At 48.3% G+C, this 22,761-nt stretch overlaps 1 protein-coding gene across 3 annotated transcripts; it reads left to right on the top strand.

Moving 5' to 3' along the window:
• The first annotated feature begins 128 nt into the window (after positions 1 to 128).
• On the top strand, positions 129 to 22,470 carry HEPH (hephaestin). Of its 3 annotated transcripts, none has more exons than XM_030967832.1 (21): positions 129 to 240; positions 3,386 to 3,582; positions 5,635 to 5,879; positions 6,357 to 6,569; positions 7,119 to 7,298; positions 7,639 to 7,893; positions 8,481 to 8,649; positions 9,797 to 9,936; positions 10,708 to 10,839; positions 11,002 to 11,213; positions 12,856 to 13,006; positions 13,318 to 13,530; positions 13,857 to 14,061; positions 14,326 to 14,465; positions 15,359 to 15,490; positions 16,392 to 16,498; positions 17,348 to 17,573; positions 18,824 to 18,963; positions 19,326 to 19,488; positions 20,188 to 20,220; positions 21,761 to 22,470. In XM_030967832.1, exons 2-21 carry the CDS (start codon positions 3,422 to 3,424, stop codon positions 22,003 to 22,005), a joined length of 3,462 nt encoding a protein of 1,153 aa, XP_030823692.1. In that variant the 5' UTR covers positions 129 to 240; positions 3,386 to 3,421; the 3' UTR covers positions 22,006 to 22,470. The 3 variants fall into 3 exon arrangements, with proteins under 3 accessions (XP_030823692.1, XP_030823693.1, XP_030823694.1); XM_030967833.1 differs by lacking the exon at positions 129 to 240 and adding an exon at positions 477 to 584; XM_030967834.1 differs by lacking the exons at positions 129 to 240; positions 3,386 to 3,582 and having other exon boundaries at positions 5,751 to 5,879; positions 6,386 to 6,569.
• The last annotated feature ends 291 nt before the right edge of the window (positions 22,471 to 22,761 follow it).

Here is a 22,761-nt window from a genome sequence, read left to right as displayed (position 1 = left end):
CGCGCGCCGCCGCGCGACGCACTGAGGGGCGGGGCCGGCGCGCGGAGCGGCTGCTGATTGGCGGGAGCCGCCAAGCCTCGCCCCGGCGGCCGCGAGCGTGACTCTTGTTGTGCTCCCTGGGGAGCGCGCGGCCGCGTGACGTCACCGCAGGCATTTAAAGGGGCCGCAGCCGCCGCCACCGCCCCCCAGGAGGTCCCCGGGGAGCGCTCGGCCGGTGCCGCCGCCGGTCCTCCCCAGCAGGTGGGTGCCGCTGGCCGCGGCTCTGCCCGCGCTCCCGCCCGCCTTCCCGGGGCTCCCCGCACCGGGGGCCGAGACCCGGGCAGGGCGGGGCGGGCAGGTGCACGCCGCGGACCGGGCTCCGCGTGCGCGGCCGGGGCGCGGCCCGGCCCGGCAGAGGCGCTCCCGCAGGTGCGGGGCGGAGCAGCCCGGCCCGCCCTGTGGGCGGGAGCGGGCGCGGTCGGCGCTGCGGGGCCGGGCTCGGTCAGCCCGCGGAGGCAGAGCCCCTTTGTCCCTCCCGGGCTGGTCCCCGCCGGCGCTCCCGCGTCCCGCTCCGCAGCCCCGCCGCGCCGCCTCCCGCTCCGCACGTAAGGGATGAGCTGTTCGTCCTCCTGCCTTCCTTCTGTGCTTTCCCCTCGCTCTCGGGCTGTGGTTTCCCTGCAGTCAGGTGTCAGGGAATATCCCTGCATCGTCCGCCTCGGTCAGATAGGAGTTGGATCCCACCGATCCGCCTGAAATCTGATTTCCGTTCATTCGCGATTCCTATGCTGTCGGGGACCCGGTAAAGGGCAGTCCTGGGGGAGGATTCTGCTGTCAAGTATAAGATTCAGGGATGGATGCAATATAAAACTTGAGTTGGTTTTGGTTTTCATTCTTTTTCTTTCCTTAATCAAGGCAAATATTAATATCAACGAAAAATTGAAAACAAAACTTTTGAAACTAATTTAGTTACTTTGACGTTGCACTAGTCGAGTAAAGAAATGGTGATTAGTTACTGTGAAGGGTGTGTGACCACCGACTTTGTGACATCTGCTACTTCTCCATTCAAGGGTATTTTTTGCTGTTCCCTGGAATTACCCCAGAGGTGTGTGTGATGTTGTGGCCAAACTCTAAGCAGAGCCCAGGTGGGACAAGAGGGCAAACCCTCTTGTAAAGCCTTGGGAAGGCTGTGCCAAAGACCCGTCCTTGACTCACCCATGGCAGGGCACAGCACGGAGCGCTCAGGACAGAGCCGTGGCTCTGTTTGAGCCCGATGGGCGCCATGCGAGGTTCGGGGCGGTGAGCTGGGCTCTGGCACGGCGGGTTTGTCTCTGTGGGCAGCTTTCCCACCCAGCCTGGAGAGCCTCTGCTCTGCCGTGCTGTGGTGCTGCCCGCACAGACCCCGGCCTGCCCCGGCTGCCCGCACAGACCCCGGCCTGCCCCCGCTGCCCGCACAGACCCCGGCCTGCCCCGGCTGCCCGCACAGACCCGGCCTGCCCCCGCTGCCCGCACAGACCCCGGCCTACCCCGGCTGCCCGCACAGACACCGGCCTGCCCGGGCTCGGCGGCTGCCCGGGCCTTGAGGAGGCCGCCCCGGGCGCCCGGAGCTCCCGCGAACTTTGCCCTGAGTTGACACGAAGGCCGCAGCTTGGGCTGAGTCAGGAGCATCCCGCTGCCCTTCCCTCGGGCTGGGTGTTGGCAGGGTGGCAGGCTTCAGGCTGAGGGCTGCTGCTGCTGTTTCTTTCCGTATTGTTGTCACCATTGCCTTTTTCTGGTCTGCAGTTTGAAAAAGATATGGTTTTCCAGACTTCTTCCTTTGAGTGCATGTTGGCATAGAGTGAGTAAAAAAAGGTGTTTTAGCTCCCTGTGAACAGCAGCGGGGAGTAAGTCAGTGGCTGAGTGGTATGTGGGGTGGGCATGAGCTGGTGTGCTGCTGTTGTTCCCACACTGCTGAAGCTGCTCTGAAGGGGCTGATCTCTCTTGAGTTTTATCAGGTCTGTGACCAGGAGCTTCTGAAGGGCACTGGCTGATGGAGCTACTGGAGCAGAGCTATGCTGTGTTGATGGATCCAAAGCATCTCAGATTTAGAGATCCCTACAGCTCCCTTCTGAGAAGGGAGGGAAAGATGTCTCTGAACTTTGTCCAATTTATTGACTATTTGGAAACAGCAATACTTGATGATCATTAGCTTCTGAGAATAGCACAGCATATTTGAAAATCAAGAGGTGAAGCTTTGAAGGTGTTTAGTCCATTGCCATGTGCTGGGGTTGAATCATGTCTGTTGGGTATCAGATGTTAGAAGATGTTTCAAAGCAGCTCTGTGTGATGCTGTGCTGACTGAAAGCTTACAGAACATCCAGCTTTGCTGCAGACAAACCTTATCCATTCATGTTGCTGTTACAAAGACAGTAAGAATAAGTAATGACAGTCTCTTTATGAAAAGCCTTTGCCATGGTGCTGTGTCACCGTCCCTTTCTGTATGAAAAGGAAAACTGATTCTTCTGAGTTTTCTTGCTAGGTCATGTTTCTCATTCTGTTGCTTTCTGTTTCTCTCTGCTATTCTGAGCTGCCGTTGCATGTCTCAGGAGCTGTATCTCAACAGCTCCTTTAGGTGGGGTTTGTTTGCTGGCTACATCCAGCTTTGTTAAGGGTATCATTGTGTGAGAACTTGTTTAGTCATTTTCATGTGATTTTTAAATGCAGGTTAATCCTTCCTTATCTTTTGGTGTAATTCTACTGCCCGTGTTGCATCAGGTTCTCCTTCATACAGGCGGTTCTTTGAGCCTTTATTCAACTGTATTTTGATGATTTCAGACAGTTTTCCCAACTCTCTTCAGAGTATTTCTGATGCTTATTGCCAACAAGCTTGGTGTCAATTGGAAGTTTTATGAGTAAGCTACTTACTGATCAAAATCATGGGGAACAGAATGGAACATAAAGGAAAAACTTTGTGCTATTTGAGATATACTCCTGGATTACAGATAGCTGCTCCCTAAGAGCCATCTTGAAAGAAGTAAAAATTTAAAATTACTTCTTAGTGACTAAACTGTACTTCCTCAGGTGACTTAAAATAGAGAGATTGGTGACAGTTTAAAATATACATATATCAGGACTATTTTGTTGAGCTTTGTATGTGGACCTGTAAGATGATTTGGAACATGAGCAGTAGTGAAAAAAGGGTTAATTAAAGTATTATGAGAGCAGCACATTTGGTGTTGGGGACTCATTACCAAGGCATGATCTCCATATACCTTGTGTGTCAGTTTTGTTAAAGAGTGATTTCCTTCTTCAATATTTGAATGATCCCAATCATACTTACACCTGATTTCTTCATACCCTCTCAAAATGTCCAGCACCTTCAAACCAAATGGTCATATCCTGTTTCATTCTTTTTGTCTTTCCCAAACAGGTGTAGCTTCCAAAACCACCTTCCCTTCAGGCTGAGATGGGCTCAGTCTGGTGGCTGCTGCTCTGCATCCCCATGCTGTCACCCACATCTGCTGGGGGTGTGATCCGAGTTTATTACCTGGGGATCCACGAGGTGAACTGGAACTATGCTCCAACAGGGAGGAATGTGCTTGCTAACCAGAGTATTGCACGTAACAGGTACAGAATTTAGTCTGGGGCTGGCTTTGAGCTGTCTTTTGATGTGTAGTTTAATGCAAGTATTGTGGGGCATCTGAGCAAGCAAGAGACACACTCCTGTAGATTCTGATCTTTATGAGCTTAATGTTTAACTTGTTTTATGCTCCTGTGGTAAAACCTGTGTCAGTGGGAAAAGGGATGGTTATTCTGGAGAGTCCAGAGCCCATACACTGGAGAGAAGTGTGTGGAAAACAAACACGGAACAGAAAATGGAGCAGATGCAGAACAGATTGTTCTAAAATTGCCCAGATTTTGCAATGTTACCCTGAAGTTTCATTTTGCTTAGTTCCAGCTGGTGATCAGCTTGTTTATCCTGAAGCATGATGACTTTTTATCTTTATATAAATGACTTCACAGAGCCAGCTTGTTTTTGTTTCAGTGGAATTTTGAGCCTTAGACTTAATGGGACTTCCTGCATGGGATTTTAGGGGCTGTTTGAAAAACATTTTTGTTTCTCTTGCGAAAGTAAATCTGGAAACTATAATAATTGGTTCAAGTTACTGCACAAACAGTGTTTTGGGTTTAGCTTTCAAGACATCAAACCTTTTCCTTTGGTTGGTGTTTTTTTGTGTGCATGGTTTGTTTTGTTTTTTAAAGTTTCCATAGTATTTTAAAGGCATTTGTACTTTTTTTCCTTGCTCCCATTTTCTGTGGCAAATAGCTGGTATTTTTTGACCTTCTCTCAGTCCTTTATCCCTCCAAAATAACTAACACTCAGGTTCAGACACCTCCTTCAGAAACAGCACAACAGGAACAGGAAGGGTGCACAGAAACATCCAGGTCTGTCAGTTTAGCATGGAAAAGTCTCTGTTCTCTGGAGATGCTGTGTAGATGTAAATAAGTTCACAGGAAACACCCCAAAATTCAGGATTAATAAAAATGTTACTGCTGACTCCTAAAGTGGTAATGAATGCAGTGGATTTTGTTTGGTTTCTCTCATAATAATAAATGAAGAGAAGGAAATTAAATTTAGGGCCATTGAACTTAAAAGCAATTTAAAAACTCTTGTCACTGCAAACAATTAGTTAATGGGACCTATTTGTACAATGATTGCAAAAATGAAACTGGCAATTAGAAAGGGATGAGATGTTGATATGATTGATAGAATTAGCAAATTATTTCAAGGAGGTTTTTTTGTTGGGAAGAAAGAGGCACATCTGTAAAACATCTTAAACTCTTTGCTGATAATGGCTGCAGGATGACTTGGCAAAAGGCTGAACTCTGGATTGTATAGCCAGAGCCAAGCCCTGCCTGTTTTTGAATGATGAGGCCAGTGTTTAGTATTTGGATCTTCACTGTTCATTCTCTGAGATTTGCATTAGGGTTTACTTCCCTTCCAGGGGTGCTCATGCTGTGGGTGATCAGTCCCAAGGGGGAAGTGAGGGGAGTGACCTTGTCTCTCATTTAGGCTGGTTCCAGTAATACCTGGACTGTGATTCATCTCTTATCTATTAAGAATTACCCATAATGAGCAAATATGCTTGTGAGTTAAACTTTAGTATGTGTATGAGGTTTTAACTCTGGAAGCTGGTTATGTGCTGGGTATGTACCTGCCTGACTTGTCTGCCACTCTGGAAAGAATCTGGAAACTGTTAAGTAGAATTTCAGACTTCAAATTTTGGCCAGAGAGCTCTGGACTCCACTCTACCTGCCTTGTGATTTAGCTGGAAATGCCACAGAGGAATCAAAGTGAGTTTTGAAGAGCCCAGTGAAGGCTGAAGGAGGCATGAGAAGGGTTCTCCCTGTGACACCCATATGGGATTGTCTGGAAAGCACTGTCCTTCCCATGTCTTGTTTGCAGGGCACAGTTCAGGGAGCACTTTGTGTCTGTTGGTGAAGAGCTGGGGTTGAGGTTGTGGCCGTGCATGGGTGGCTTAGAGCATTCCCAGGGTCCTCTAGTGCCAAAGCTTTTGGCTGTACCCCAGCAAGTGGAGTGTCACCATCACTGTGCTGCAGTATTGACCAGCTGTTGTGTGTAATGACTCATGGTGCCTTTCCCTTTGAATTCAACAGCCAGGCCTCAGCATTCCTGCAGTCTGGGAAAGACAGGGTGGGAAGCACCTACAAGAAAGCTGTCTACAAGCAGTACACGGACTCCATGTACACCACTGAGGTCCCTAAGCCTGTCTGGCTGGGGTTCCTGGGGCCTGTCATCCGAGCAGAAGTGGGAGATACCATTCAAGTACACCTAAAAAATTTTGCTACTCGACCATATACAATCCATCCTCATGGTGTTTTCTACAAAAAGGACTCTGAAGGTAAATGAGCTACTGCCACCATGGAGACCGATCTTTCTCACTGGGAATTTAGGAGTATGCATGGAGGAGAACTGTCCATAAAGCAACTGCATTTGGGTGTTTGGTGAAGACACCAGGTGTTGGGTTAGCAGGACCATGGGGCTGGAGTCCTGGCCTGGGCCCAGGTTTCTTGATTTTAGAAACTCTAAAACACTGATCAGCTCTAGAGATAGTAGAGAGACTGACTGTGGGGACACAGTGCAGAATTGAAGGCAAAGCAGCACTAGGCAGAATGGAAATAATCCTGCTGACTGTGTGCTGACCTGTTTACTGGGCAAATTGCCTTACAGTGGCTCTGTGCCTCAGTGCCTCTTTGAGGAAGTGATGATTAAACACTATTTCAGCCTTGGGATGGTGACTCTCAGCTCAGTATAAGGTGACATGTGTGGGCATCTTGGCTCTTCTTGAATGGATGTTGTGATTGCTCAATTGTTCTAGGATCCCTGTATCCTGATATGTCCCCCCAGGATCAGAAGAAGGATGATGCTGTTTTCCCAGGAAGGAATTACACCTATACTTGGACTGTCCCTGAAGATCACAGTCCAACTGATGATGACCCAAACTGCTTGACCTGGATCTACCACTCTCATATTGATGCACCTAGGGACATTGCATCTGGATTAATTGGGCCTTTACTTACATGTAAAACAGGTAAAAACACCAAGAGAAAGCAGCTGAGGCCTGCAGCTCCATAATGTAAAGGTCTTATGGTGACATGAATAAGGATAGGATGTGAAGATACTCTGGTGTGCAGCTCCCAGCTTCAGGGGGAAATGCAGCTTGGTTAGAGAGGACAGTACCTGGGCTCTGGCTGGATTCTGGTCATTGCATTCTCCTTATCCCATAGTGGTTGGGCAGGTGAGCTTGCAGGCCTCTTGATCCAAGAGAGCTGCTTGACATGTTAAAAGCAAGACTCTTTTCCAGGACCTAGTTTGTGTATGAAAATCATGGTGACTGGTTGGTTCCAATGAGAAGACTGAAGGTGTTGTAGTTGAGGAGTGCAGTGGCAGAGCTGCTTGGAGAGAGAGCTGTATTGGCAGGGATATATTGGAAAAGGGTGAGCTGTGAGGATGTGGGAAAGCATCTGTTCCCAGCTCATGTGACAAGACTCTCTGCTGCTGTGGTTCTAATCTCTTGCCTGATGTGTGATTTTCTGCATGAGTGATTTTTTGCATTCATTCCTCTCTCCTTTCACCTCAGGAACGCTGACTGGCAGCTCTCAAAGACGCTCGGATGTGGATGTTGATTTTTTTCTGATGTTCAGTGTGGTGGATGAGAACCTAAGCTGGTACCTGGATGAGAACATTGCATCATTCTGCACAGATCCTGGCTCTGTGGACAAAGAAGATGAGGAATTCCAGGAGAGCAACAAAATGCACGGTCAGTGTCGCCTCTGTGAGGCTACTGTGTCTGCTGAGACACTCAGGAGTGTCAGTGATCCAGGATCTGCTCTGAGGTCATGTGTTTAGCAAATAATATCTCAGGGACAGTGCAATAACTTCAGAAAATTGAAGTATTGTTTTGATTTTTTCTTTGGCTTGAGTGAGCTTTTATAACCTTTGTTTTAGGAATGAGCTGGGGAGCTGGGCTCTCCCAAGCAGAAGAGGAGGAGGAGTTCTGGTTAGGTCCATCCTCCTATTGTGTCTGTGCTGTCACCCACTGGCAGGAGCTCTGAAGTCTCCTTTTCTGCTCTCTAATTTTGGCTTGCTTGTTGTTGCAGCTATTAATGGTTATGTGTTTGGCAACCTCCCTGAGCTGAAGATGTGTGCTGGGGATTCTGTTTCATGGTACCTCTTTGGGATGGGCAATGAGATTGATGTTCACACAGCCTACTTCCATGGAGAGACACTCAAAATCCGGGGCCACAGGACAGATGTGGCCAGCCTCTTCCCAGCCACATTTGTTACAGCAGATATGATTCCCAGGAACCCTGGGAGATGGCTGCTGAGCTGCCAGGTCAATGATCACATACAAGGTAAGGCAGGGGGTGGAATATGTCATGGACTCTGTGTCCTCTGGTGTTGATATACGTGATGTACAGTGTGGTAGGGAACAGTGTCTTGGGTGTGGAAAAATGTCCCTATGACATTTTTCCCTATCACCCACAGATGAGTGGGTGATGCCTTGGACTTGATGATCTTAGAGGTCTCTTAGAGGTCTCTTCCAACCTCATTATTCTGTGTGATTCTGTCTTGTAAAATTGGAGTGGGTTGGTTACTAATGTGCAGGGCAGCTTTGGTAGGGGTGACTTGTACCATGGTGTGATGTTTGATGTTGGGTACAGCTGAAAGCTGAGATGAGGCAGTGCCTTAAGAGCTCTGGTCCCTGTAAGAGGCACTTGCATGATAGATCTGAGGACAGCAGAAGACTGTAGCAACTCTAGGTCCCTACTTCCATAGCATCCAATATCTAAGGTTGGAAGTTCTGCTCACAGAACTCCTTGCTGTGGAGTTATCATGTTCTCCCATCCATGGGCCTTTTGGGACAGCAGAGGGGAGCTGGGACTGCCCATCAGGCTGGCTGGAGGGGCTAAGTGAGTATCCACCTTCATGTTTTGGGCAGCTGGGATGGGGGCACTCTATGAGGTCCGGCCCTGCTCTCGGCAAGCTGCAGCCCCCAGCCTGGGAGGGAGAGTTCGGAGATACTTCATAGCTGCCAAGGAGGTGCAGTGGGACTACGGCCCCTCAGCCCTCGACCAGCTCACTGGGAAGCAGCTCACTGACCCTGACAGGTGAGTGAGAGGCTGCTGGGCTTGGGCAGGGTTTGGGGAGTCTGGCCTGCATCAGGAATGCTGCTCAGGAAAATGTGGAAGTTCTTTCTTTTCAAAATACATGCCTGCTGCTCACATGGGGTGCATTTCCTGGGAAGGTCAATCAAACCCTGCTATAGCTGGACTGCCCTGAGAGCAGTACATGTACCTTGGGGCATTCCCATGAGAGAGCTGTGTGGCACAGCTATACTCACAAGCAGCAGAAGTCTCAGCAGATGTACAACATGAGCTGCCACATTTGTCTCTGGGCTTCAGTTCTGCTTGCTGTGCCTAACCTAGGAACAGATTGATCTATTTGAGAAATGATTCAAAACACCCCTGGTGCAGCAGACACAGGGTGGCATTGCTGGCCTGCAAATGGGCCTCAGGCTGGTGTTGCTGCAGGATGCAATTTCTAGGAAATCAGATGCCAGCACTTGGGTGGCAGCCCTCCATCCCATGATCAGGAATAGCAGTTGAGAGACTTCCTGTTCAGTCTTTGGCTAACTGAAAGAGATTCTTCTCCTTCCACAGAGATTACGTCCCTTCCCTAGTAATCTGTTGGGAGAGGATGTTCCTTATTCAGGTGGAGAAGAGGAAATGTAGAGTGGTTAATTATTTACCCAATGCCATGCAGCAAACCTTGCAGACCTTAGACCTGTGAGCTGGCCTTGTAACTGCGCTGCCTCTCCTGCAAGGCTCATTACTTATATTTGGTGAGGGTGGTAGTGGAGGAAATAAATACCTTTACAGCTGTTTATTTTAGTTGGCAATGGGGCTGTCTCCAGCTTCTGAAGAGGCTGGAGTTCTAGCACTGCCTTCCCACTGACTGCGCTGCAGTTTTGTTCATTTCTTCACAAATCTTGTGTAGTGATGCTGATCTCACCTGGCCTGCTCACCTGGGAGAGGGTTTTGTGCTACAGGTGCTCCCTGAGCACACATGCAGGTGACGAGTCTGTAAGGGCAAAAAGGCTTAGTAGAGTCAAAGCTGTGCTTGTTCCAAACTAGGGATGCTGTCCTTGTCTGAAATACTGCTTGATTTGGAGATACTAATGGCCTGGCCTGTGGGAGCAGGGGGACAGGGCTCGTTTTTCTGTGACATGACCTGACATTTGCTTTTTGCATTTAGTCCTGCTGAGCAGTATTTCAAGCGTAGCCTCTACCGCATTGGGGGTGTCTATTGGAAGGCAAAGTATGTGGAATACACTGATGAGAGCTTTCGTGAGGAAAAGCAGCAATCAGAAGAAGAGAAACACCTTGGAATACTTGGTGAGAATCCTCCAGGAACACAAATCCTCTGCCAGTGTCTGTCAGAAGGGTGCTGATGCTGGGAGTGCCAGGTGGCTGAACCTGCCTGCTCATTTTGGGGGACAGGGAGGGGCACAAGAGCTGCTTCACAAGTCACATCTGAACAAGGCAAGGTGCAGGGTGGTAGAATGGATAGAATCACTTCAGGGGTCATTCTGAAGGTGTTCCAGAGGTAAGACTCAGGGATACAGTACAGTACGTGTGACTAGAGCTAAACAGATCACAGCAGTAGCTCCTGGTTATGTGTTTTTGACTGAGCCCCTTCAAGGCATGCTGCAAACCCCAAGTTCTCACAGAGAGCTTTCTCTCCTGGATGGGTGCTTGAGGACAGGCATGGTAAAGGCTCATAGCTCCTCTCTGGCTGGCTGGGTCATGGGCTTGGAGGATCTCACGCCTCTGAGGCACATGTTTTGGGTGGAGGGGGCCTTACATGGGTGGGGGAGAGACATGGGCTGTTCCTGAGGGCATTCCAGCACATATTCCTGTTGTGTTACTTCCCTGTATGAAGGTGTGATGCCTCTCTGAGTTATCCTGTGCACCCAAACTGCTTTCTGACAATTCTTGCCAGCCCCTTCTCCCACTGAGCTCCCTTCAACAGCAACACAGCCAGACCATCTGTTGCCTCTCATCTTTGGCCCTGCAGCTTGGAGGAGGGTGCCCTGTCTGCTTTGGTTTGCCTGATGGCCTGGGGAAGTGCTCTGTTGCTGATGTGCTCTCCCTGCTCTATTCCAGGTCCGGTGATCAAAGCTGAAGTTGGAGACACCATCCTGGTGACATTTTTTAACAAAGCCTCGTGGCCCTTCAGCATCCATCCACATGGAGTGTCCTATGGGAAGGCATCGGAGGGGATGTGGTACCATGATGGTTGGTGGATCCCTTTCCTTGAGTACCCCCCATCACCCTTCAGAGGTGCTGGGTGTTTGGTTGACAGGAATGAAATAGAGCCTGCTCTGAAATAGCTGGTGAGAAGGTGTGACAGAGTTTGTGCAGGGACTCAGGAATAACCCTGTAATCCCTGTTTTAAAGGCCTGTCCCAGAGTGGGGTTTCTGTGGCACCACTGCACAACTTCACCTACCACTGGACTGTGCCAAGGCACGTGGGGCCCACGTCCAGTGACCCTCCCTGCCTCACCTGGATGTACAGCTCAGCTGCAAACCCTGTCAAAGACTCCAGCTCAGGCTTACTGGGGCCTCTGCTCATCTGCAAGGCAGGCACTCTGGATGACAACAACAAGCAGGTAAAGGGGTTTTCCTGCGCTATTCCTACCAAGTTTTTGCTTTCATGTAGAGAAAGGAAGCATCAGCAAAACATTAGGGAGCATATTTAAAACAAATGTGCAGTAGTGTGAGTCCAGGAGAGTCAAATCAAAGCCTTGTTGTTGGCCAAGTTGATGCTGGTACAGCTGGTATCAACTTTTTCCAGGCAAGTAGTGTTCTGGGAAAGGCCAGTAGTGTTCTGGGCTCTCAAGAGCTGCCCTCAAAACAGTTCCTGAGCTCTGCTTTTAATTCACAGATAAACTTGGTTGAACAACTGTGTCTTGGAACTTTATCTTTTGTCCTGAGGCTTGTGTAACATACTGCTTTCAGAGAGGCACATGGAATAGTCCTTGAGTCCCAGAAACACTGAAAAGATGTTTTTGCTTACAGATATTCTGCTTGGGTGATACAATGCTTTGAGGTTTAGGTGAGCCTCATTTATTCTGCCAGAGAAGTTAATTTTCAAGCAGAGCTGGCTACAAAAAAGCGTGTGAAAATCCATGTCAGTCTTGCACTTTTGATGGAGAGGTGAAACCTGAAGGCAGCCAGAACTTCCTCTTGGAATTTCACTCAGAAGTAGTCTATTCCTGGTAGTAAATCTAGGGAAGACAGTAAATTGATATCCCTGGGGAGGTACCAGACAGAGGAGCAGAGCCTTGTTGTAAAAGACGACAGATGGCAAATCAAACCCCAACTGCTGTCCTGCAGTGTGGCTCAGGGAGTGGTGACAGATCTGGGGACTGCTGTCCTCAGAGCCTTCCTGGGGGAGCTCACAGTCAGTGGGGGCACCATGTGGCTAAATCAGGAGTGTATCAATGTGTACCCAAGGTGGAAATGTGGATCTGCTGAGCAAAGAGGATTGGGAATACATACAGCCCTTGAGGTGAAGGAGCTGTGATAATGATAAACATGGGCAGGTATTGGAAGCATGTAAGCAGAAGAGACAGACCTTTGTGAATGTAAGACGGGGAGAAATCACCTGGGGTGGCAATTCTGGCTCCACAATCTCAGGCAAACCTTTAATGAATGTTTAATTGTGGAAGGTGCGTGGCTATTCTGCTGTACCCATGTGCTGCAGCATGGGAATTGCTCACCTTCTCAGCAGGCTGGCTGCCTATGTGCTGCTGAGGGCAGTGACACCAGCAGGAGAGTCTGGACACCATCACAATGTTCTTTTAGTAGGGAACCACCATGATTTGGAGTGCACTTCTTAGGAGAATTAATACTGAAGGATTTAGGGTAATTAAAAATCCCCAATCCAGGCCTGTGATAGGAGGTAGGAGGGGTGTGGTATGGTCATCAGCCTGCCTTGTGTCTGGCCTCTGGTCTTGGGACTGGTTTGGACAGACACTTTAGGTGTAGGGGAGGAAGGGGGCACTGACTTCGTGGCCTTGGCTGAGTTTTGTTTATTTGTTAATGCAAAATATCATGGAAAATGCACAAGTGGTGCCTTTTATGAAATAAAAGATGAATGTTCAACATAAGTAAAGGGACAGAGTCCTGTCCCTCAATAAGCCATGTTTTAAAATAAAGAGGAATACAAGACCCAAGCAAAAGAGATTTAACTCTAAGGATACTTAATTGTTGCATTTTAAAAGTTAACAACCATCATTGTAATTATAGAAAGGGATCGACAAAGAATTTTATCTTCTCTTCAACGTGTTTGACGAGAACCTCAGCTGGTATTTAAATGCCAACATAAAGTACTACTTGAGGATGGAAGAGACAGCTGTGGAAAAGGATGATGACTTTGAGGAATCCAACAGGATGCATGGTATGGTTGGATGCTGCTCTCTGACAGCAGGGATGAACCTGCAAAGCATGGGCTGATGTTCACCTAAAGGCTGAGCTGGGGGCTGGAAGGGCTGTGTGGTGTTGGCCTGGAACCAAGCCAGGCTGGAGGCATCAGGAGAGACATGGACAAGCAGCACAGCTGTCTGGAGAAGTGTGCTCTGAGTGTACCCAGGGGTGAATTACAAACAAGTTACCCTTCTTCTGACTGGCAGGCCTGTCCTACAAGGTGTATGCTCAAAACCTCCTGGCTGATGCCTGCCTGCAGAGAGTTAATTGCTTTCTCCTTTCCAGCCATCAATGGACTTATGTTTGGTAACTTGCCTGGGCTGGACGTGTGTGAAGGAGACAGAGTGTCCTGGCACCTCCTGGGCTTGGGCAGCGAGGCAGACGTCCACGGAGCTGTGTTCCAGGGAAACACCCTGCAGATCAACGGCATGCGGAGAGATTCAGCCAATCTGTTCCCACACACATTTGCCACTGCTTTCATGCAGCCTGATCACAGTGGTGAGTGCCTGCACAGCTGCCTGGGCAGATGGAAGAGTCTCCCATTGTGGTATTTGCTGCTGTGGCAGATTCTCTAGCGTGGTATGAACTCTTACAGGGTCAGCTCTGCTACGGGTGCTTATTATGTAAGAAAGCTTCCTGAGATGATGTATTTGTAGGACTTTGTTGTGCCATTCCTGCTTGATTTCTCCAATGACTCCTTTTAACCTTGGCCTGTGGCAACCAGGCTCCTTAAGCACCACAGAGATACACCAAGCACATACTGACACCGGTCTCCTGGAATCTTCAAAAGCAACTGATTTCCTTGTTCATCCTGCCTCCCTCAGGGACTTTTGAGATCTACTGCCAGACGAGCAATCACTACCAGTCTGGGATGAGGCAGCAGTACAGCGTTTCCAGGTGTGGCAGGACAGGCTCTGCCCATCACTACAGGGGAGTGAGGACGTTCTACATCGCGGCCGAGGAGCTGCTCTGGGACTACGCGCCCGACCGCAGCTGGGAGAGGGAGCGCCACAACCACTCTGCACAGAGGTAGAGCCCACCCTCTGGGGAAGCCTCTGCCAGTGGCCCAGCAGACCCTGGTGGAGCCTGTTGGGTGTTTTGGCCACCCTGTGACCTGGTGCACATTCTGGTGGTGCTGCTGGTGGGAGCGCAGCCCTCTGTGTCATATGTTCTCCTTTGAAGCCCAAGCTGGCTCTGGGAAGCCCCTTCAGCTTGTGAACCTCCTGACACAAGTTAGTTGTTTGTTTCCCATGAGGTTTTGGTTTATCTCAGTGCTTGTTCTGCATTTCCCAGCTATGCTGACATCTTTCTGAGCAACGAGAATGGACTGCTCGGCTCCAGGTACAAGAAAGCAGTTTACAGGGAGTACACAGATGGCACTTTCCAAACCCCCAAGGCCAGGATAAGTGGTCATGAGCACCTGGGGATACTGGGTAAGGATGTGTGCACAGGGTTCACCTTCCTCTCACACAGAAATGGAACTGGGGCTCTAAAGCTGCAGTGGCTCACAGCTGTAATCTGAAGGCTCACTGGATATTTAGGCATCTCCTGTGTCAGTGCAGAGAAACTGGGACTGTCTCCTACTCACATCTGCCACCTTGGAGACAGCAGTTAGAAGAGTCCCGTGCACAGTTTGTAGGAAAGTCTGGGCTTTTCCACTTGCCTTTGCACCAGTGTTGTGTCATGGCTTGGGCAAAGCATGTTTCACAGCTGCATTTCTCTGACTGTAGGACAGAAACAACCACTGACTTCTGGACAGGGATCTGAGAAATAGAGGGGAAAATCTGTAGCTGTGAGAAATGCTTCTGGGGCAAGAACAGGCAGCCCTGGGACATGGAGGAGCATTTTGCACTGATGAGTGGAGCTCTGTGGAGACAGAACTCTGTGTTATGAACCCAAGGCTGTAAGTGGTGTCAGGGCAGCATCTGCCACTCAAAATAGGCTGCAGCTCTGATTTGTGACACGGTCAGGCTCAGTTGAATATTACTACATCTTTTGAAACTGATAGCAACTGATAGCAACTGATATCAACATGTGACATTTAGCATAGCAGTATTCAGAAATCAAGCCTTAGCTGTGCTGGCCCCAGTTAAGATGTGTAACCACCTTCATTGTCCTTATTGTGAAAATCAGTCTGGTTTCCTAAGATTTGGGTTGGGACTGACTTCCAATTCTCTTTTTGGGAGGTAGCGAAGAGAAAGGGGAACATCATAAATATTATAAGGTAATATTTCTGCGGAGAAGATGCTGAGAGAGGGGTGGGAATATCCGAGGAGATGTGCTGATGGATTTTGCTGGTCTCAGAGCTCACTCTTCCTGTCTCAAGGCCCTTTTCTGTGGGCGGAGGTGGGCGATATTCTCAACGTCGTGTTCAAGAACAACGCCTCACGACCCTACTCCATCCATGCGCACGGGGTGCTGGAGCAGCAGGCTGGACATCCCCAGGTGGCAAACCCTGGTAGGTCCCTGTCTCTAGCTGCATTCCTGTGTGGGCTCACTCACACAGCTGATTTTATCCCAGAGCCACACTGGTTTCCTTCAGCAGCCTCAGATGTCCTGGTTTTGTTACAGTAGAGTGCTGGGACTGGACAGTAACTGGTTTTTCAGGTCCAGCAGAGTTTCAATGGTACCATTTGCGTGGGGATGGCAGCCCTCTGGGACATGTGTAGGACATTCTTCTGTGTGCAGCCTTATCCTCTCCACACTGAGTGTGGTCTCTCTGTGGGAAGGGGAAGGGGATGGCAGGTGACAGCTCAGCCAGTCCTGGGATGGGGGAGACTCTTCTTTAGGTTGCATGAGCACAAATGTATGAAAATGGGATGAAATGAGAGAAATGCACAATTGCTTGATGGGATCTGAATGAAATGGCTGCTTTGTCTCATGATCCACATACCAGTGTATTTAATTTTTGGTCCTCTCTAGCTTGCACAGACGGTCCAAGCCACAGTCAGGCTGTCAGCCAGATCCTGTCTTTGTGAAATGGGCTGCTAATATAAAAAAGGGTGATTTTACCCCCAGTTTGAATCAGCCTCATAAATTCACTTCAAAGAGAAGAAATATTATATTAAGCTCTCTCTGAATGAGCTTCCATGGTCATTTCCATGGTCAAGTCCAATCTCAAAAGCAGCAGATAAACCTGCACTGTGCTGATGCCAGTGTTTACATCCTGTGACCCCTCCATCTTGCTCTGAGAGGGGATCTTCCAGCCTGCTTTGTGTTTGGCTAAGGCAGATGCAATATCTGGCAAATACAGAATTGAATTTGGGGTTTGGAGACAGGATTTTCTTTTTCCATTTGGTTTTGCTGCTGCTTGGTGAGTGGGTGTGTCATGTGGTGTGTGGTGCTTCTCTGTCCCTCAGGTGACATTGTGACATACCGCTGGGAAGTTCCTGAGAGAGCTGGTCCAGGGCCAAATGATTCAGCCTGTGTGCCTTGGATCTACTACTCTGCAGTGGACCCAGTAAAGGTAAAATAAAAGTTATACCCAGAAAAGCCTAGTTAGACCAATTTTTTACCCTGTTTAGAAAACAATGTGAGTTGGGTACAATTTAGAGATTGGCCCAGCTAAGAAGAGGAAGAATCACCTGGTAACATGTCCAGCTTTCTCCATGGAGAGGAAATCATCTGAATTTTTCTGATGTCTGTCCTTATTTTTTCCTAACAAACTTTCATAAAACAGTTCCATCGTCTCTCCTTGCTACTAACCTCCCTCCAGTTATTTGTAGGCTTTTAGAATGTCTCCCAGTTTGTCATGGTTTGTACTGGTGAGAGCCATAGGGCTAATCTGCAAAAGGCAGAAATTGTCCAAAATAAACCTCATGAATAAAGCAAGCAGATTTGACCATTGCTAGCAGTGTCACAGCACTAATTTCACAGGGCAACAACCTGGAGGATCCTGCAGTAAACCATCACATTCAACCCGGAAATAATGGCCTTTTTATCTCAAGTTGCAGATATTTTTGCAGTCACCAAGTGGAAAATACTTTGATACCATCCATATTTATGACTTTTGGATTTGCATTTATGAGAGCACGTACAGTTCCTGTTCCTGTGCTTCAGTGGCTGATGCTCTCCAACAAGAATACTTGTACAGCAGCACTGGTTGTTTTAAGTGGGGTGATGGGGGAGTAGAAAACAATTGCTGAAAGGCAAAGAACTGCATAAAAGAGGGTGAGAAGGTCCCTGCCTCAGCTCTCCTTCCTTCTGCTCAGGACATGTGCAGTGGGGTGATGGGGGAATAGAAAACAATTACTGAAAGAACTGCATAAAAGAGGGTGAGAAGGTCCCTGCCTCAGCTCTCCTTCCTTCTGCTCAGGACATGTACAGTGGGCTGATCGGGCCCCTGAAGGTCTGCCGGAGAGGGGCCCTGCGGTCCAGTGGGAGCAGGAAGGATGTAAAGAGGGAGTTTGCTCTGCTCTTCCTGGTTTTTGATGAAAATCAGTCCTGGTACTTGGAGGAGAATGTGGAACGTTTCAGTAAGGGAAATCACAAGGAGATCAACCTGCTGGATGAGAAATTTGTGGAAAGCAACAAAATGCACGGTAATGTTGGTGTTGATTCTGCAACCTCTCTAAGTAGGGAGTCTGACTTGTGAATGTCCTCATCCTTTCCCATTATCAGTGGCACAGACAGAACTAAACTGTCTGTTCTCAATATTGCAGCACACCTACAGCCCTCATCTTTGATCTGCCGTGAAGGCTGATCATTGTGGCTGTTCCTGTAAGGAGGAATAGCAACATCCAAGCCAGAGAGGTTAATCTCTGATGTGTCTGAGTGACTCAGAAAAGGAAATAAAACCAAACATGAAATTAACTTGTCAGACAAATTTAATTCTGTTTGTCTCAGGGACCATCAGAGTATGTTAGGCTTCAAATTAATTTTCTGAGCTGTGTGGCTGCAAGATGTAGCTCAGTTGTTTTAGCTGTTTTAGGTTATTTCTACCATAGAAGGATGAACACATTGGTTTAAATTAGCATGTTGTTTATGTTAATTTCTCTCCATATTATATCTAAGACACCCTCAGCAAAGCAGGTCCCTTGACAGTTGTGGAAATAAGAATACTGAGCAGTTGCATTTTGTGTACTGTCATTACTGCTGGTTTTGTATGGGTGAGATAAGCACTCTCCAAATACACATCCATGAAGGTGTAATTGTTAACCCTGTATTACAGCTAGCAGAACCACTATGCTGAAGTTGGATACTTGTTTTAGGCTACACAAATTGCCCAGAGCAGATCTGGGAGTAAAAACCTGGTGCTCTGCCCTCAGATCCTGCCTCTTTCCATCTTATTCCCTCTGTTATCATCTGAGCACGAAAGTCTCCATGTATGTGCCATAGCAGTCAGCTCACTCACTGTTTTGATCCCTTTCCTGTATGTGCAGTCACAGCAGGATTCCTTCCAGCTGTGCTATTTGAGAAAGTAGGTAATTCCTACCCACTGGCAGGATTTACCCCTTTTCAATGTTCATCAAGGAAATTGCTCAGACATTTATGTGCATGTAGGTATATACATGTTTCTCCATCATTGGGCTGGAAATGCCATTTTTATGCATTTTGACTTCTAGAAGCAAACACTGCTGGCTGACTGCAGATTTTCAGCAAAGGTGGTTTTTGAGATTTATTTGAGCTGAGCTACAGCATGGCCTTGAGTGCAAGTGACTTGTCTGTGAGCAGAGAGGATAAGTAGCTGATACACTGGGTGCTGTATGAGCTTTGTAGCCTCTAATTTGTGCAGCACCCATACAATTTCACTGACTTTTCCCCTTTTCCCCTCTGTGTCATTCCCTCACAGCAATCAATGGCAGGCTCTATGCCACCTTGCCTGGGCTGACCATGCATGAGGGAGAGAGGGTGAACTGGTACCTGCTGGGAATGGGTCACGAGGTTGATGTCCACACAGTCCATTTTCATGCTGAGACCTTCATATACAAGGTGAGAATATCTGCTGATGGTGTAGCAGATACTGACCACTGATACCAGCACTTCTTGACTCTGTGTTTGAATGTTTTTTAATGAGACTGCTGAAGCTCCACCCAGCTAGGAAAAGGATGTGGTTTTACACATCCCAGTCTGACTCCCTGAGCCTGTGTTGTGCTGAGATGTCCAGTTTAATCCTTGTTAGGGTTAGGCATTACCAGACTGTTTGCTTTCCAAGCTGCAGGCCTGGAGCTGCTTTTTGAAAGCTTTGGGGTTTTTTGAGCATTAAAAGCTGAAGTCCCCAGTAACACTGGCAGAATTTTCTTCCTGAGAAAATGCATTGAGCACTGCAGCTAATGGCCTCCCTTTTCTGACAGAATGGCAAAAGCTACAGAGCAGATGTTGTGGATCTATTCCCTGGGACCTTTGAAATGGTGGAGATGCTGGTTGGGAACCCTGGGACGTGGCTGCTTCACTGTCATGTGTCTGACCATATCCATGCTGGCATGGAGATCCTCTTCACTGTCTTGCCTAGAGGAGGTAGGGAGCCGTCACTGTAAAACATCCAGCAGCACTTCTGCTACTGCTGTGGAATTCTGAGTGTATTTCAACTCTCTCATATACTATAAAAAGTCAGTTAATGGAGCAGATAATTACCTAAGTGTTATTAAATTATGATATTCCCTTTAAATATGGTAATACCTGGAGCTGGAGTTAAAAACCAATTGTTTTCTGGAGTTTACATTACCTATGTTGTTATTCTGAGTTTGATTTTTAGCTTGTGTCTGAATTGCTATGTTCAGCTCTCAGCCAGTAACTGTTCTTACTGAGAACTGGGAGGTGCTCAGAGGTGAGTGACCCTCAGTAATGGGTTTGGCTGCAATGGAGCCCACATGGTGATGTGGTTTTAGATGTATTACCAAAACAGTGAATGCCCCAGTGTTTCAGCTGTAGGTGACCAGTGCCTGCCCAGTGTCAGGGCCATCTCTGTTTCTCCCTCAGCACTTTTCCTTCTGAAGGGTGGGAAGGGTTGTGCACTGGAACTGGGGCTGTCTCTGAAGCAGGTGATACAAAAATTCTCATGTCATGTAGAGAGGGAAAACATGGACAGGACAAAGGACAGCCTGCTAGTCCTGGAAACCATACTGCCTCTGGATCAGATCCTTGCCAGATGTGCCTTGTTCTGGGCTTTGCCTGCTCAGCCCAACACCTTCTCACCCTCTTTTTGTTTCCTTTCAGAGTCAGAGTTGGAAGACTTGACTGCCACCCCAGGTATGGTGTGTACAGCACTGCCAAACCCTGTCTGTGGGAAGGGGAGAGGGCAATCCCTGAGCAACACAGAGGTTTGGATCAGTGTAAGGGAAGGGAGGAACACACAGCACCCACAGCCTCTACTCTGCCAGCCTGGCAGGTCCTTGGTGTGAGGCCTTGCTTCAGTAGATAACAGGGAGCGCACCAGTCTGTCCTCTGGTGATAGAAGCAAGGGAGTTGGGCTGGTTGAGTTTGTTTGTCTGTGTTAGGTGGGAAAGATTGGTGACCTCACACCCTGTTGTGCCTGCCATATATGGATTCAGATTCAGTCTGAGCTTAGGTATTGGCAGAGATTTGGAGGAGGGTGCCTGGGATGGGTTGTCTTCCCTCTTTGGACTGTCAGTGACCCTGTGGTTTAGGGAAGTTTCACAATTATCTCTACAAGCTGAAGGGATGGAGTCAGCATGCAAACAAGCACATCTGCCTTCTGCTCTGATGTTCCCCTGAGAAAAGAGCCCAAGCACGTGCCTGGAGTTTTTTGGGTGTTGTAAAGAACAGATGTGAGCAGGCATTTGGTTGAGCAGCACAGGGAGAAGGGGAGTAGTAGATATGATCCCCTTGAAATTTTCTGTGGTAGAAGTCGGAGTGGTGTACACTGGTGGTTTATTTTCCTGATTTTTCATCTTTCTTCACAACTCCGTTTTTCAGCTGCTGTGAGGAAATTCAGCTGAGCTGATTTGAGAGCCAGTTCAGGCCAGCTACAAAGGCAGCCACTTACCTACAACTCTGACTTTCTCCACTGTTATTTCAGTCATTTTCTCCCCAATGTTTTCCTCACTCAAAATGGACAAACCAGCAGAGGAGTAGGAAATATGTGAGAACAGTGTTGGCCATATATTAAATAATTTGGTTTCATATCATACGCAGATATCAGCTTGTGTGTGCTCAGCAGGCAGAAACGTTGACCAACAGTTGTTGCCTGAGCAGACAGCCCCTTTTCTCAGGAGGTGGCTGCTGCCTCTGTGTGGGGGCACAAGCAAGCTCAGGTGACTCACCATGGGCATGGCTCAGTGAGTGCACTCAGTGGTGTGTAGGACAGCAGGCATGGGCACAGGGAGCCTGCACTGGGGCACCTTGCAGCAGCCCCAGCCTGGACACGTGTTCTCATCTCTGGGCCGGGCACAGCAGTGGACACTGGGCCTGGACACCTGTGAGACACTGTCAGGTTCTGGGCTGGAGCAGGTTAGGGAAGGAACCATCCATCTCAAATCTCTGTGTGGGCTCAGGGGTGAGGGTCTGATGATGGATGGCCTTTGAATCATTAAGATTGGAAAAGACCTCTAAGATCATTGAGTACAGCCATGAACTCAGCACTGTCGTGTCTGCCACTGAAACATTTCTCTAAGCTCCATATCTACACATCTTTTGAACATTTCCAGGGTTGGTAATTCCACTACTTTGCATCATGTTTTTCTTAATGCTCCTTTGTTGCATTTCTTGCAACCTTTCTGTTCTGGTATTGCTGGCTGTTGTTGCAAATACCTTTCTGTTTGTCTCTCAGGGTTGCCACTTGAGGATGAGGATGAGTCCCAGAAGGTGATGCTGTTTGGATCTAGGGTGACCCAAGAACAGATAGAGGCCGTAGTCATCTCCCTGGCTGTTGTAGGAGTCCTGCTGCTCGTGGCTGCTGGTGTGCTCCTGGGAGCAGTCATCCATCTGGAGAGGCAAAGGAGGCTACGGCGCAATCGGAGATCCATCCTGGACGATGGGTTCAAACTCATGTCTCAAAAGAATTCTGGTCTCTGAAAGCCATGTACAAACACTGGGCTGTGTGCTCGGAGCAGGGGCTGGATCCTTGTCCACAGCAAAGATTTTGGGGCATCATTTCAATTGTGCACTGTACTTCTAGAAGCTGAGGAGGGAAAGCTGGAGCCCTGACCTCTTCATATATGCTCCTCAGCCATCTCTCTCTAGGAGAGATCCAAGGACTCTTTGAACTGACTGAAGACAAATGTTTAAAAAAAGGTCCTTCTGGAATACTCTCCTTCCACAAGGAAGAGAGGGGACATTTTCTTCTCTCCAGAACAGCTCCAATTGGTCTTTCCTAGCAGAATAGCTTAGGCCAGATTTCAGTCTTGCTCTATTGCCAGAACTGAGTTGGGAATTATTTCCCAAGAAACTGTGAACCATTAATGTAATTAATTTGAAGGAGAGAAAGATAATATTTTCAGTTTTGTGAATCAATGAAGAATACAGAAAAAAGATTGTTAATTTAGAGTTGGATTGCTGTTTTTGTTGAGTAAGTGGCAGACACAAACTCAGGGCACTGCATACCACTGTGAGAACCCCATCAAGGACCATGGTGAGCTGTGCCTCACTGTCAGCCTGGCTGTGACACATCCTTTTGCTCTTTGCTGGGGGTGGGTGGTGGGACCAGAGTTCTGTAGCTCACCTGTGGGCTGTGGTAGCCATCTTCCACCATCAGTGTGCCCACACATCACCATAACATCCTCCTGAGTGTGCCCACACATCCCACTGCCCTGTGGGTTCAGTACTGAGCCC

This window comes from Camarhynchus parvulus, chromosome 4A, assembly GCF_901933205.1.
Source record: "Camarhynchus parvulus chromosome 4A, STF_HiC, whole genome shotgun sequence".
Taxonomy (NCBI): domain Eukaryota; kingdom Metazoa; phylum Chordata; class Aves; order Passeriformes; family Thraupidae; genus Camarhynchus; species Camarhynchus parvulus.
The sequence above is the reverse complement of the archived record's forward strand: the minus strand, read 5'-3'. Positions and strand labels throughout refer to the sequence as shown.

Coding starts and splice junctions, on each gene's coding strand:
- HEPH (XM_030967832.1), top strand. CDS start 3,422: ATGGGCTCAGTCTGGTGGCTGCTGCTCTGCATCCCCATGCTGTCACCC. Junction 3,583..5,634: donor CAGAGTATTGCACGTAACAG/GTACAGAATTTA, acceptor TGAATTCAACAG/CCAGGCCTCAGCATTCCTGC. Junction 18,964..19,325: donor CTGAGACCTTCATATACAAG/GTGAGAATATCT, acceptor CTTTTCTGACAG/AATGGCAAAAGCTACAGAGC.